Source organism: Perognathus longimembris, chromosome 2 (genome assembly GCF_023159225.1).
Source record: "Perognathus longimembris pacificus isolate PPM17 chromosome 2, ASM2315922v1, whole genome shotgun sequence".
Lineage (NCBI taxonomy): Eukaryota > Metazoa > Chordata > Mammalia > Rodentia > Heteromyidae > Perognathus > Perognathus longimembris.
In genome coordinates this window covers 29,215,918-29,231,988 of record NC_063162.1, presented here as the reverse complement: position 1 = coordinate 29,231,988, position 16,071 = coordinate 29,215,918, and the positions used below count along the sequence as shown (strand labels likewise).

Below are 16,071 nucleotides of genomic sequence, written 5' to 3'. Positions count from 1 at the left end.
GTTGCTTCTAGATACTGATAGGAATTTTGTGTAGTGGCACTGTCCAAGATGTTTTTTTTCTTTTTGAGTACACAATCTCTGTTATTAGTTTTTCTTTTTCACTTACATCATTAATTGTATAAGGAGGACTTGTGACTTTTTTTTTTTTTTTGCCAGTCCTGGGGCTTGAACTCAGCCTGAGCACTGTCCCTGGCTTCTTTTTTGCTTAAGGCTAGCACTCTACCACTTGAGCCACAGCACCACTTCTGGCTTTTTCTATATATGTGGTGCTAAGGAATTGAACCTGGGGCTTCATGCATATGAGGCAAGCACTCTAACACTAAGCCATATTCCCAGCCCCTCATTGTGACATTTCTATACAAGCATAAAATGTATCCCAATTTAACTCAACCCCCTCTACCACTCTCCCTCATCCCCTCTGCAGACAACTTGGACTGTGAAGAAATTCTTACATAGCCCATGGCTAAGCCTAAACTTCGATGTCTCACCTTCTGGGGATCCCACACGAACAGTCTCCCCATCACCTCTCTCCCACATCTTCAAATCAATGCACCAGAGCCCTATGCCTGTCTTGGTGTGAAGAAGAATCATTCTTATTGTAATCATTGTGCCTGAGAACAAAAAAGACATATGGATCAAAGGTCTAGGGTCTTCAGCCCCACCAAGATCACATGACCACCCAGCTCAAAGGCAGCCACTGTCAGCTGAAATGCTGGTCTGCTCTGAAGCTTCAGGTTTTTACAGGGAGTCCCTGTGGTTACCTAGAAACAACCCTCCCCTCCACCCCTGCCACACAGTATTTACATTGTTTTGTACCAAGCTGCAAACATTCCTTTGGGAGACTGTTTTTTAGTCATTTCAAGTCAAATCCCTTAATGAAAGCATCTTTTTTTCTCTCCCTCTTTCCCTCTTTCTCTGAAACATCCAATCTTGGATCCCTCCTGCATTTTGATTTTCCATTGGGACTTTACAATCAGTATATCTAGTTCTTATGCTCCCAAATTCTGATAGTTTAATGATAATCTTATTAAAATAGACATATTTTTAAAATATGGAAGCTGTCCTCTCTGATAAAAATATCCATATGGTTTCATTTTGAGTCTTTCTTTTCCACCCTCAAAAATGTTTGTGTTCTTCATAGAACTCTCTCATATTTCTTTTTTTTTCAAATTTTTATTATCAAACTGATGTACAGAGAGGTTACAGTTTCATACATTAGGCATTGGATACATTTCTTGTAATGTTTGTTACCTCGTCCCTCATTTCCCCCTCCCCCCTTCTCTCATATTTCTTGTTGAGTCTTTCCTTTTGGTAATGATATCTTCCATATATTTTCTAACTGCTTATTTTCTATATATGATAACCAGTCTGTTGTGTTTTTTTGAACGTGGTGCTGGGGTTTAACTCTACTCCCCCCTCCACACGCCCATAATTTTAATCTAGCCAAAGTCAGCTTCTTGCTTTTAAAAAGGAGAAGAAAGTTTTGGTGTGCTTTCATGTTTGCTTTGAATTTTTGAAAAGGGGAAAAAATTGAATGTGATGAACCAGAGGTCACAGGAGGGACAAAACTTGGGTACGTTCATCAAAGCCCTGCAGATGTAAGGCAATGGGCAGGAACTAAAGGCAGCCATTCTTGTGCCAAGTCGCGAAACCACCACCAAGAAGACCACCGAGACTCAGACATTCCGCAATGCAAAAGCAAGGCAAGGCTTTATTTAAGCGAGCTGCAACTCGGGCCTCGTCCTACCCACCGACACAGCGGAGGTTAGGAGGGAGCCCTGAGCTGTGATTACACAGGGCTTATAAAGGCAAAGAACAAGGTTACAACAATCAGGTGTTCAAGCAAGCAAGATTAGGACACAGGTACAAATCTGATTGGCGCAGGGTTCAATTCTAAAATGGGGTTCACGTGGTAAAATGGGGCCTGACTTCAAAGTCTGGCACTTCAGTAGGAAAGCTGTGGCAGTGAAACTGGGAGGTCAGCTGTGGTCCTCCCGCCCCTAAGACTACACATGGGCTTCTGGACAGAAACATTCTCATCTCAAATCCTTCATTTTGAAGGAGTTGTCACAAGTGCCCTGTGTTTCCATCTCAAGGGTTTGCATACTGTTCTCATGGTCACAGATTCCCGTGTGTGTATGTGGGTGTGTGCATGTGTGGATGCACGCGCTTGGGTTTATGTGCTATCCTTCAGCTTTTTTGCTCAAGGCTCTACCACTTGAGCCACAGTTCTAATTCTGATTTTTTTGCTGGTTAATTTGAGATAAGAGTAATGTGGGGGCTAGGGATATGGCCTAGTAGCAAGAGTGCTTGCTTCGTATACATGAGGCCCTGGGTTCGATTCCCCAGCACCACATATACAGAAAATGGCCAGAAGTGGCGCTGTGGCTCAAGTGGCGGAGTGCTAGCCTTGAGCAAGAAGAAGCCAGGGACAGTGCTCAGGCCCTGAGTCCAAGCCCCAGGACTGGCCAAAAAAATAAAAAAAGAGTAATGTGGAGTCTGGGACTATGGCCTAGTGGCAAGAGTGCTTGCCTCGTGTACATGAAGCCCTAGGTTCGATTCCCCAGCATCACATGTATAGAAAACGGCCAGAAGTGGCACTGTGGCTCAAGTGGCAGAGTGATAGATAGACTTGAGCAAAAAAAAAAAAAAATCCAGGGACAGTGTTCAGGCCCTGAGTCCAAAAAAAAAAAAAAACAAAAAGAGTAATGTGGACTTATCTGCCCAGGGTGACTTTGAACCTCAATCCTCAGATCTCAGCCTCCTGAGTAGCTAGGATTACAGATGTGAGCCACCAGCACCCAGCCTCTTTTTGTATTTTCTTTCCTTCCCTCCCTCCTTCCTGCCTTTTTACCTCCCTTTCTTCCTCCCTCTCCCCTCCCTCCCACCGTCCCGCACCCCCTCTCTTTCATTCTTCCTTTTCTGCTGGGGAAAGAACCCATCCTTTCCTTCTGCTTTTATGCTGTTGCCAGCTGAGAAGGAAAGCTGTTGCTGATTTTGTGTAAGTGCCCTTTAAGACTGAAAGTCCCTTTTGGGTGCCTGCATTGGTATACAAGAAGACATGGGAACACTAGCCATATATTTATTTATTTTATGCTCAACAGTGTGGTGGCATGCACATGAGCTTTATTTCAGCATGACATTTAGTGCTCTAACAACCTTTTGGGGAAAGTGCCAGGCTCAGAGAGATGAAATTTATGCAGTGGTTAGTGGTAAAACCAAGAGTTGAACCCTTGTATATTGGTTTCCGCTGCCTATACTTCTATTAGCTCTAGTTGTGATACATTTTAAGGATAGTGGGAGAAAACATCCAATGAATACACCAGCCAAAAGTTAATCTTTTATAGCAAGCCGTGGGAGTGAGTTGCTCACTTCTCCTTTAGTGAGCATCTGTGGTGAGGAGTGTAGTTAGCTGACCATGTCCAGCTGCAGCAGGCTCAGAATCCATCATAGGGGCGGGATGCTGGCAGCTCATGCCTACAATCCTACCTACTCAGGAGGGTGAGAGCTGAGGATCATGATTTGAAGCCAGCCAGGCAGAAAAGTTTGTGAGACTCTTGTCTCCAATTAACCACACACACACAAAAAAGCCAGTAGAGTTGTGGTTCAAATGGCAGAACTCTAGCTTTGAGCCAAGAAGCTAATAGCACTCAAGTCCAGTACTGGCATGAACACACACACACACACACACACACACACACACACACACACACACACACAAAGCTAAGCAAGTGTTTGAGGCCTTAAGCCATCTGCTAGGGATCTCCACAGACATGTCTGAAAATTTCTCAAAGCTTTACAGAGCTAACGCCCTTCATACTCATTTATCCTTTTGACAATCCAAAGTGGATTTTAGAACTTAATTCAACAGTGAGGGCTTAGCTCAAGTGGCAGAGCACTGGCTCCAAGCCCTGGGTTCAATCCCCAGTACAACAAATAACTTGATTCAAGTTGGATAGGATAGTGCACACCTGTAATCACAGCACTTTGGAGTTGGAGGGAGGAGGGTATGGGTTCAAGGCCAGCTTAAACTACAGAGAGAGATCCTATCTCAAAATACAAACACATTACTTAGAAGTACTTGGGAGAATACCAGATGCTGATGGTTCACACCTGTAATCCTCACTACTCAGGAGGCAGAGTTCTGAGGATTGCAGTTCAAAGCCAGCTTGTACAGGAAAGTAGGTGAGACTTTCATCTCCAACTAACCACCAGAAAACTGAAAGTGGTGCTGTAGCTCAAAGTGGTAGAGCACTAGACTTGAGCATAAAGAGCTCCAGGAGAGCACCAAGGCCCTGAGTTTAAGCCCCATGACAGACAGACAAAAAAAAAATGGACTTGGAAGTAGATCAAAGACAGGGGACAATTTCCATTGCCTTTCCAGTTCTTTAAATCTAGCTGTGCAGTTTTTATTGAGCACTTAGCAAGTACAAAGTCAATCACATTAAAAATGAAATCAGCAGTTACGCACATAAGACATAGCAATCAAAATGACTGAGATACATATTTATATTTAGCTGCTTTTGAAGAAGGATCAATTATAAAGAAGTCGTTTACTTTTTTAAAAAAGACTTACAAGGCACTGAACTTTTACAATTCATTTCTAACTTTAGAAAGTTGGAAATAGTAGATATTGCTGGGTGCTGGGTGGCTCATGCCTGTAATCCTAGCTACTCAGGAGGCTGAGATCTGAGGGTCATGGTTCAAAGCCAGCCCCAGCAGGAAAGTCCATGAGACTCTTTATCTCCAATAAACTACACAGAAAAAGCCAGACGTGGAGCTGTGGCCCACGTGCTAGACAGCGCTAGCCTTGAGCACAGAGAGGTTCAGGGACAGAGCCCAGGCCCCGAGTTCAAGCTCCAGTACCGGCAAAAAAAAAAAAAAAAAAGATATCATTCCATAAAATGTATCAATTATATGAATATTTTTCTTAGAGTTCTCTTTTGATATACCAGGCTTCTAGCTCCACAGAAGTTTCCTGTGACACCAAGTTGGCCTAAGTTCATACCGTTTTGGAAAAGGAAAAAACCAAACAAACCCAAAACAAGCTTGTCATTTTGTCAATTGAATAGGTGAGAAGACATTGAGCCTAGCTCAGGTTCTCTATAGCTCACGATTTTTCTCAGTCTTTCTTTATACTCATCTCTCTCCAGAGTCTACATAGGGCTGTGCCATCCTATTTCTGTTGCCACTCCTAATCAGAATGGAGGCCCTTCAGTATTTTTAACTGCTTTGTCTTATTCTCCAGACCTCACCTACAGTGTGACCCTGCCCCCCTCCCTGCCCTCCCCTCGCCCCATCCTAGCATCTGTACTCCTGTCCCCTTGCTATCATGGTCCGCGTGGGTTCTAAGATGCCCGGCGTCCCCACTCCTGGCTACTCCAGCCCCCTCCAGACCCCCCCCCCCTCCAGACCGCAGCCTCAACCGTTCCAAAAATTGACGAAAAAGTTGCAGAGCGAGTGCCACTTCTCGGCGCAGTAGGTCTGGGTGAGCTCAGCGTTCTCCTCCAGCCCATCGGGGTCGGGCCCGGTGGCCATGGGTCGCTCCCGCCCGGGATCCGAGGCCATCTTCCTCTTGCCCGCTTTGATCTTCCTCTCGGAAGGATTTTCTCGGGGTGGCACGCTCGGGGAAGGCGAGGCTGGAGCATCCGGGCCGGGAGCGGGCTGCCGGGGTCGCCCCCGGATCCTGGCCTTGAACCTGGTCTCCCCGGGGAGGCGCGGGACAGCGGTGGTGGGGCCAGCGGGCGGGGTGGTGAGGGTGACCAGGCGCAGCTCTGCGCCCTGGCCCTTCTTTCCGGCGCACACGCGGGCGTGGAGGGGCGTGGGATCGTGACAAGGCCGCGCCCTCCTGCGCAGCGCTCCCAGCACCTGCTTCCAGTAGTGCGGGCGGCGGGCTCCGTAGGCGGCGCAGCGCTCGGGCTCCCCGCGGAAGGCGCATTGCTGGCGCGCCCCGTCCGGACCCAGGCAGCGCAGAGCCAGCTCGCTGCTGGCTTTGGCTCCGGGGCCCGGCAGCCGGAGTTGCCAGCTGCACGCGTGTTGCTCCGGGCTCACGAAACGACCCGAGGAACCGCCCGGCCCCGGGCTGGAGACCGATTGCACCGGGCTACCAGCCGCCCCCTTGTCCCTCCGGGCCTCCGCGAAGAGGCAGCCAGCCGCCAGTAGCAGCAGCACCGAGAGCCACGCTCGCGCCCTCGGGGGACTCATGGTCCGCGGGGTGTGCATCCACGCTTCTGGGATTCCCTGGGTGCTTTCACTGCAGGCCACGCCGGGCGAGGAGCATCCCCGGATCTGCGGATGGTGGCACAGAGATTGCTATCCGCCGGCCCCCGCCCCGGCCCCCCAAGCCCTTCGTCCCGGGCCAGGAGCCTGCGAACTCCCTTCCTCCCCAGACCTTTCTACAAACCCACTCCCCGCACGGGCTGCGGCAGCCTAAGAGGGGCCTTTCTAAAGAGCTTTCCCGTTTGCCGTTTTAAGAATCACTTGGGCTTTTGAGATTCCTTTCCCCGTGCACTAGGATGTTTGATCATTACCACTTTCAGCCCCTCCACATCCCACCCCCCCCCCCTTTCCAATAAAAAGTCTACAAAATCATCTCCGATTAATTTTCGGAAGCGTGCACGTTCACTGCACTGCGGACTTACAGAGTTCTGGGAGAGGTGGCAGAACTTTGATTAGCGTAGCGGGAAAGCTTGAAGAAGCGATTGGTCTGTTTTAGCTGCTTCCCAGTGAATGAACGGGTTTTCAATGGGACAGAAAGCTCCACCCCTATTATGCCCCTCCCAAACTCCTCTCACACAGCACTTCCCACCGTGAGGACACACACACACACATACACACACACACACACACACACACACGGAGAGAGAAGTCCTGTCTGCAACATGAAATACACATCTTGTATTTTTTCCACTGTTTAAAATAATCTTGCAGTTTTAACAAATCTTTCTTTACTTTTACATATGTAAATTATCCAAAAATAAAAGTTAAACAAAAGAATTGTTTTAATCCTTAGATAGAATGAAACAAACAATCACTAGTGTAAACCACACGGTTTATATACATATGTGATATATACATGTATACATATGTACATATACATACACATATACATACATGTACATATACATGTGTACATATGTATACATATACACGTGTATGCATGTGTACATATATACATACACATACATATATACACACATATATACTAGGTTTAGACTCAGGATCAGTGTGAATTAGTGTGTGGTATAATACTTGTGTAGACTTGCCTACCACGATCAAGGCCCTGAGTTGAAACCCCAGTACCACAGTAAGAAAAGGAAAGGAAATTTTTTGCATTATACTTGAAAGGTAATAATAATTCAAATGGTGTAACATTTGAGAGTTATGATTGCTGGGCATTGGTGACTTATTCCTGTAATACTAGCTACTCAGGAGGCTGAGACTTGAAGGGAAAAGGCTCAAATCCAGCCTAGGCAGAGAAGTCTGTGAGACTCCTCCAATTAGTCAGCAAAATGTCAGACTGGAGTTATGGCTCAAGTGGTAGAGAATGAGCTATGAGCAAGGACAATTTGATGATAATGATAATTATATCTCACTGTGTAGTCCAGGCTATTTTTAGACTTGAAGTCCTTCTGCCATAGTCTGTTAAATGCTGAGATTATTACACTATCACTTAAACCTTGATGTTTTCTTTGTAATTATAATCGTTTTTATTAAAGTGATGTATAGAGGGATTATCATTTCACACAGGGTCATCACTTTCTTTGCTCTTTCCCAGTTTCCTCCTCCAGTCCACAAGTTGTATGGTTCATTTTTGGCATAGTGTCTAGTAACTACCACAGTTGCATTTTGTCCCTCCATTTCTGTGCTCCCCTTGCCCCCAAGACAGATTAAACAAACAAGACCCCACAAAAGAAACAAACAAAAGCCCCAAAGCAACAAACAATGCCATCTTCACCAACAGTAGCAGGAAGAAAGAAAGAAAAAAGAAAAGAAAAATATTGTTTCCAATTCCTGGAATTCATTTTGTTTGGTTTTGTTTTTTTGCCAGTCCTGAGGCTTGAACTCAGGGCCTGAGCACTGTCCCTGGCTTCTTTTTTTGCTCAAGGCTAGCACTATGCCACTTGAGCCACAGCGTCACTTCCGGCTTTTTCTATATATGTGGTGCTGAGGAATTGAACCCAGGGCTTCATGTATAGGAGATGAGCACTTTACCACTAGGCCATATTCCCAGCCCAATTCCTGGAATTCATTTTGATGAAGGTTCTTTTAAAATATTCAGAGGCACAGAGGCATTGTGCCTTTGAGTTCTTCCCCTAAGAGTGTTCTCCTTTAGTCTCCCTGTGTGTGAATGCCTACAGTCCTGTATATTTATCACATCCCAGTGTATTTTAGATCTAGTTTCCACCTATGAGAGAAAAGGTGCGGGATGCATGGTTTGTCTCTCTGAGGTTGGCTTACCTCACTTAACACAATTTGTTCTAAGTCCATCCACTTCCCTGCAAATGTATTATTAAATTTATTATTATATAATTTTATTAAATTATTAAAAAAGATTCTTTCTAATGCCTGTGTAAAATTCCATTGTGTGTTGGGGCTGGGGATATAGCCTAGTGGCAAGAGTGCTCACCTCCTATATATGAAGCCCTGGGTTCAATTCCCCAGCACCACATATACAGAAAACAGCCAGAAGGGGCACTGTGGCTCAAGTGGCAGAGTGCTAGCCTTGAGCAAAAAGGAAGCCAGGGACAGTGCTCAGGCCCTGAGTCCAAGCCCCAGGACTGGCAAAAAAAAAAAAAAAAAAAAAAAAAAAAAATTCCATTGTGTGTAAGTACCACTTTTTCTTCTTGAGCCACTCAGTTATTGTAGGGCATCTGGGCTATTTCCATAACTTGGCTATTGTGAATAGCGCAGCGATGTGCAAGTGAATAGTAAATAGTGCAGCAATGTACAAGTGTCTTTATAGTCTCCTGGCTTGTGATGTTCTGGGTACATGCCCAAGCGTGGTATGGCGAGGTTGTAGGAAAGGTCTAAGTTTAGTTTTTTGAGGAGCCTCCAGACTACTGCCCAAAGTGCTTGTACTATTTTACATTCCCACCAACAGTGCAATAGGGCTCCTTTTCCCAACTTTGTTTTGTTTTGTTTACATATGTAAATTATCCAAAAATAAAAGTTAAACAAAAGAATTGTTTTAATCCTTAGATAGAATGAAACAAACAACAATCACTAGTGTAAACCACACGGTTTATATACATATGTAATATATACATGTATACATATGTACATATACATACACACATACATACATGTACATATACATGTGTACATATGTATACATATACACGTTGGAATTTGTTGATGTTTAATTCATGATGTTGGCCATTCTAACTGGAGTGAGATGGAATCTCAAAATTGTTTTGATCTACGTATGTTTATTTACCGTTCAAGTTACCTTTTCTTCGGAGAAGGCTTTCCTTAGCTCCTTTGCCTATTTAATGATTGCTTTATTCTTTGGTAGGGTTAATTTCTTGAGCTCCTTGTGTGTTTTGGATATTAGGCCTTTGTGGGGTGTATTGCTGGTAAAGATCTTCTCTAGTCTGCTGGCTCTCTTTCTTGTTTAGTCTATGTTTAACTATGTCCTTAGCTGTGCAAGTCTATGTTTAACTATGTCCTTAGCTGTGCAGGAACTTTTTTTGTTTTAGATCTCGTCAGCACCGTGTTCAGGAACTCCCCCTACTCCAAGGCAGCCGTGCAGCTCCAGGACGTACAGGAACACGTCATGGAGGCAGCCAGCCGGCTGACCTCGGCCATAAAACCCGAGATTGCCAAGATGCTCATGGAGCTCAGTTCCGGGGCCGCAAACTTCACAGATCAGAAGGAGTTCAGTCTCCAGGACATTGAGGTACAGTACCTTCCATCTCCTACATGAGATAGGAATTACATTCCCCAATTCAGGGAGAAAGCTCTGTTAGTTGTATCCAGGCCACTGTGGTGGCTGCCTCTGTCCTCTGTGTTGATGGTCTCCTTAGGAACTTTTTTTTTATTTTGATGCAATCCCATTTTTCAAGGCTCTCTCCTGTCTCTGTGCCCCTAGGACATTTCAAAAAGTTTCTATCTGTGCCTACATGAGACCTAGTGTTTCTCCTCCTCCATCTTGCAGTAATTTCAAAGTTTCAGGTCTGATGTTGAGGTCTTTGATCCACTCTGAGTTGATATTAATGCATAGGGACAAATAGGGACCCACTTTTAGTTTTCTGCATATAAATGCTGTTTTCCCAACACAAATTATTATTTTTTATTATTTATTAATTAAATTTTGTTGACAAGGTGTTGTGCAAAAGGGGTACAGTTACATAATAGGGCAGTGAGTACATTTCTTGTGATATCTTACACCCTCGTTTTCTTTCCCTTCCCTAGATCAGGTAGGCATATATACAATACCCAGTGTACCAAAAAAATATACAGTAGCTACGTGGCATACGCCAAAGGAAATTCACCTAGAACTTTAAATATAACATCAACAATAGAGTTTGCTTAGCCTTGTCTTATATGATCATACATACATAGCTGTTGAGCTATTATGATCCACTGAGAGATCTATTTTCGACCTTTTTATGTTTAGTAGTTGTTTGGTTTTAGTTACATAATGTAAGGTCGCTGACCCACGCCTGTGGAAATACCATTTGACAAGAAGTTTTTTGTTTCACAGACCTGGTCTCTAGTATCCGCCCCCCGCAACACAAGTTATTGAAGAGACTTTTTTCCACTGTATATCTTTGACTCCCCTATCAAATATCAGAGAATTGAAAGTTTATGGCTTTATTTTGGGGCTTTCTAGTCTGTTCCATTGATCTTCAGGTTTATTGGTTTTTTTTTTTGTTCTAATACCAAACTGTTTATTACTATTATTATTGTTATTATATTATATTATATTATTATTATTATAGCTCTGTACTGGAGCATGAGGTCTGGGATCATGATATCACCAGTGTTGCCTCCCCCCCGCCCCCACCAGAATTGCTTTAACTCTTTTGTTGTTTCATATTTTTGAATTATTTTGTCTATCTTGGTAAAGAACTTCACTGGGATTTTTTTTGTCACTCATGAGGCTTGAACTCAGGGCCTGGGTGCTGTTTCTGAGCCTTAAGTCTAGTGTTCTACCATTTGAGTCACAGTGCCACTTCTGGTTTTCTGGTAGTTAATTGGGGATAAGAGTCTCATGAACTTTCCTGGCTGGCTTCAAACCATGATACTCAAATCTCAGCCACCTGAGTAGCTAGGATTACAAGCATGAGCCCAGATTTTTGATGTTTTATGACATTCCATTTTGTCTTAGAAATATATGTGCTTTTTTGTTTAATTTAAGGGAAGAAGGTGTATCCTAGTGGTAGAACTTTTGCCTAGCAAATGCAAGACACTAGGTTCCATCCCAACAGTGGAAAATAAATTTACATCTCTTATTATTTTATACAATCTGTTTCTAAGAAAGTATTTTCTTTTTTCTTTTTTTTTCTTTTTTTGACCAGTCCTGGGCCTTGGACTCAGGGCCTGAGCACTGTCCCTGGCTTCTTCCAGCTCAAGACTAGCACTCTGCCACCTGAGCCACAGCGCCCCTTCTGGCCGTTTTCCATATATGTGGTGCTGGGGAATCGAACCGAGAGCTTGATGTGTAGGAGGCAAGCACTCTTGCCACTAGGCCATATTCCCAGCCCAGAAAGTATTTTCTGTTACTGACCTCTCATGGTATTTATTGCACTTTTGAACAGTTATAATTTGTATACTACTATAAGAACCTAAATACTAGCTAGGTGCTGGTAGGTCACACCTGTAATCCTAGCTACTAAGGAGTCTGAGGTCTGAGGATTGCAGTTCAAAGCCAGCCTGGGCAGGAAAGTGTGTGAGACTCTTAGCTCCAATTAATCACCAGAAAATCAGAAGTGGAGTTGTGGCTCAAACTGGTAGAGCACTAATCTTGAGCACAAAAGCTCAGGGACAGCACCTGGGCCCTGAGTTCAAGCCCCATGACTGACCAAACAAACAAACAAACAAAAACCCCAAACAAACAAATACTTTAGAATTAGAAGAATATATTTAACTATATTGTGGCATATATTAAGTATATATGTATTAAGTCTCCCAGATTGCGCATCATTTAATGACAGTGTCACAAGGCCATTTGACCTTCAGTGGTCAGTGATCATTACACATGGAATTCTGAGTTTTACTATGCTACTTTCAGAGTTAGATATATCTTATCAACACTTACTAAATTTGAAATGAAAATCAATTTGCAACTATGAAAATAATGCACCAACAAGAGTTTCATAATGAGCAGTAAATGCAACCCTGTCCTTCCCAGAACAAACAACAACAACAAAAATAAAAACAAAACAAAAAAACACCTTTATTTGTATGGGCAAAACACCAGTAAGTAGTCACAGGCTTTTATTCTGTACAGAATTTTATCACATACTGGATGGAACTGGAATCAATTTTCAGCTAAAGAGTGACATCTTGTGGTATTATTCCCTAATTACCATGAAAAGTTTATGATCTAAAGTTTGACTTATGAGATATTCTTCATGCTTTGCTGTCAGGAGCATTGTTCTCAAAGGAAAAAGTAAAGGAACACAGGTGTACTATGGCATACCATGAAAGGAAAGATTATTTTTTGTGTGCTGGTCCTGGGGCTTGAAATAAAGGCCTGGGTGCTGTCCCTGAGGTTTTGTACTCAAGGCTAGTGCTCTACTATTTGAGCCACAGCTCCACATCTGGTGTGTGTGTGTGTGTGTGTGTGTGTGTGTGTGTGTGTGTGTGATTAATTGGAGATATGAGTCTCATGGAATTTCCTGTCTGGGTTGGCTCTGAACTGTCCTCAACCTCTTGAGTATCTAGGATTATAGGAATGAGCCACCAGCACCAGACAGGAAAGATACTTAAAACAAACAAACAAACAACTATGGCAAGGATACTGAAACTCACTATGTCATCCAAGCTGGCCTTGAACTTGTGGTTCTGACTGCCTCAGTCTTCCCAATGCTAGAATTGATACCAATCACATTTACACAGTTACCAAAACAATTAACCCATTTTAATTTTTCATTCTCTTCCATGTTTTTTGTTTCTGTTGTTGTTGTTGTTTTTGCCAGTCCTGGGGCTTGAACTCAGGGCCTGAGCACTGTCCATGGCTTCTTTTTGCTCAAGGCTAGCACTCTACCACTTGAGCCACAGGGCCACTTCTGGCTTTTTCTGATTATGTGGTGCTGAGGAATCCAACCCAGGGCTTCATGTATAGGAGGCAAGCACTCTACCACTAGGCCATATTCCCAGCCCTCCATGAACTTTTTGACAACCTCATTAAGTATTTTCTGTTCGAGTTTCAAACACTCCTTTGTTCAGTAGTTCTTTTTTTCCAGCTGAGTAATAAGTGTAACAAAATATCTTAACACTGGCCAAAAGAAGTAATGAAAATGCCAGAGATATAAAGATTTCTTTGGGACCTAAAAAGTTTCATTGGTGAACATTCAGGCACTAGGTCTATTGGTTGTGCTCTTCTCAAAGGCATGAGTTGTGGGATATTTCCTTACTTCTCTCACAGCATCTGGAAACAGAACTATCAATAGGAAGATAAGGATAAGGAAACCTTATTACAAAAAGTTGCAATTTTACCTTAGACAACAAATTTTTAAGAATCTTCTGCCATCTTTGAGGAGGAACAAAAGGTATACAGAGGATTAAAATTGTAGCCAGGCACTGGTGGCTCATTCCTGTAATCCTAGCTACTCAGGAGGCTGAGATCTGAGGATCTCGATTGGAAGTCAGCTCAGGGAAGAAAGTCCATGCAACTTTTATCTCCAATTAACTACTCAGAAAAATCTGGAGGTGGTACTGTGACTCAAGTGGGAAAGTGCTATCCTTGAGCACAAAGAGTCTCAGGACAGTGCCCAGGCCCTGAGTTCAAGCCCAAGGACCAGCAGGAAAATAAAAATAAAATGAGTCTTATTTCAGCATAAAAAATGATTGCTGCTGTTTTCTCTTCATACCCTGTGGTGTCCACGCCAACACGCGCCTTGATTTGATTGTTGTTTTTTTTAAACGGGTAAAAAAGAAAACACTAAAAATTGAATTCTTTCTGAAGCTATGGATATCATAATGGATGTACTTTAAAGAAAAGTTTAGTTCTGTGTTCACGTATGTGCTTTATCTCTTCTAAATTATACACCAAGTCTTGTTTAGCCTAAGAGAAGATGTATTTAGTAATTTCTTCTCAGGTATGCAACCACGTTCATAACTAACATGCTGACCAGAATAGAACTGGTTCAACAGTTTTATATTCTCCATTGAATGATCTTCATCAGTACTCTGGATTAGACAACAAAAAATTATTTTTCTGGTTGTTCTCTTTATACTCTATTCATATCTGTATGTTGAATTTTTATTTCTAAAGTTTAATTTTAATTGTTTCAATGTTCTGTTTATATATGTGAACTACAGTAAACCCATAAAAGTTGCCATTTTAACCAGTTGTTTTTTTCCCATCCTGGAGCTAGAACTCAGGGCCTGGGCACTGTCCCTGAGCTTCTTTTGTTCAAGGCTATCAGTCTACCACTTGAGCTGCAGCAGTACTTCCAGTATTTCTGTTTATGTAGTATTGATAAATAGAACCAAGGGCTTCTTAGTTATTATTTTAAACAGCATTTTGCTCTACAGCTAGGTTGGCCTCAAATTTGTGGTCATCCTGCCTCTATCTTCCAAGTGCTAGGGTACAGGCCTGTGCCACAACACCCAGCTTTCTAGCTTTTTTTTTTTGGGACTGTACATCTTAAGACTATTTTTCATAGTGGCTGCATCATATTATACTCATATCAACAATGTGGAAGTATTCTACTTTCTCCATATCCTGGCCAATGTTTGGGGTTTCCCAAACCCTTTTTTTCCTCTCAATTGTTTTTATAGTGCAGGTTCAAACTCATAATTCTACTGCTTCAGCCTTTTGAGTATGGAAATTGTAAATGTGGAACACCATGTCTGGCTTTTGTGCTGTTGTTAATATGGTAGCCATTTGGCGCATATATAGTAATTGTGGCTTTAATTTGCATTTGTTTGATGATTAATGATGTTGAGCCTCTTTGGCCAACCATGTAGGTTCTTTGAAACATATTCAAGTCGTGTGTATGTGTGTGTGTGTGTGTGTGTGTGTGTGTGTGTGTACTGGGGTTGAACACAGGGCCTTGTGTTCTTGCCTGGGTTTTCCACTTGAAATTGACATTCTATTGCTTGATCCATACTTACACTTCTGGATTGTGCTGGTTAATTAGAGATAAGAATCTCATGGACTCTTGCCCAGTCTCATGCCCAGACTGGCTTTAAGCTGAAATCCTCAGATCTCAGCTTCTTCAATAACTAGAACTGCAGGCATGAGCAGCTGGTGCCAGCTAAAGTATTAATTTGCTACTTTTTTTTTGCCAGTCCTGGGGCTTGAACTCAGGACCTGGGCATTGTCCCTGAACCTTTCTGTGCTTGAGGAACAGCACCACTTCTGGCTTTTTCTGTTTATATAGTGCTGAAGTATCAAACCTAGGGCTTCATGCATGGTAGGCAAGCACTCTACCACTTAGCCACATTCCCACCCCTAAAGTATTGATTTGTGACACCACTCTTCTGTTAGTAAAATAGTTAATATTTCCTCAGCACTTAGAATTTCCTAAGTGTATCATGTGTCTATTCATTTAATCCTTAGAACAAGCACATATGCACAGGTTCATGAGTTGTTTATGGTTCTGAAATAAAAGGTTGAAAACCAGGCTTACAATTTTATTTGGCATAAAATCCTGACCAAACTGGCATGAAGCTCTTTTTTTTTAAGTGGTGACAGTTCCTGAAGTTGGAATTTATTTATTTATATTTATTTTTTTAACCAGTCCTGGGGCTTGGACTCAGAACCTGAGCACTGTCCCTGGCTTCTTTTGCTCAAGGCTAGCACTCTGCCACTTGAGCCACAGCACCACTTCTGGCCGTTTTCTGTATATGTGGTGCTGGGGAATTGAACCCAGGGCTTCATATATAGGAGGC

At 43.0% G+C, this 16,071-nt stretch overlaps 1 protein-coding gene across 1 annotated transcript; it reads right to left on the bottom strand.

The window, feature by feature from the left end:
- Nucleotides 1-5,415: 5,415 nt before the first annotated feature.
- On the bottom strand, nucleotides 5,416-6,724 carry Fgfbp3 (fibroblast growth factor binding protein 3). The gene is made up of 2 exons (XM_048338713.1): nucleotides 6,642-6,724; nucleotides 5,416-6,288 (listed from the first exon to the last, which is right to left on the bottom strand). The coding sequence occupies exon 2, from the start codon at nucleotides 6,220-6,222 to the stop codon at nucleotides 5,422-5,424; it is 801 nt and encodes a 266-aa protein (XP_048194670.1). The 5' UTR covers nucleotides 6,223-6,288; nucleotides 6,642-6,724; the 3' UTR covers nucleotides 5,416-5,421.
- Between the last annotated feature and the right edge of the window lie 9,347 nt (nucleotides 6,725-16,071).

What these genes read in the sequence shown, in the direction of transcription:
- Fgfbp3 (XM_048338713.1), bottom strand. Translation starts at nt 6,222, where the DNA reads ATGCACACCCCGCGGACCATGAGTCCCCCGAGGGCGCGAGCGTGGCTC.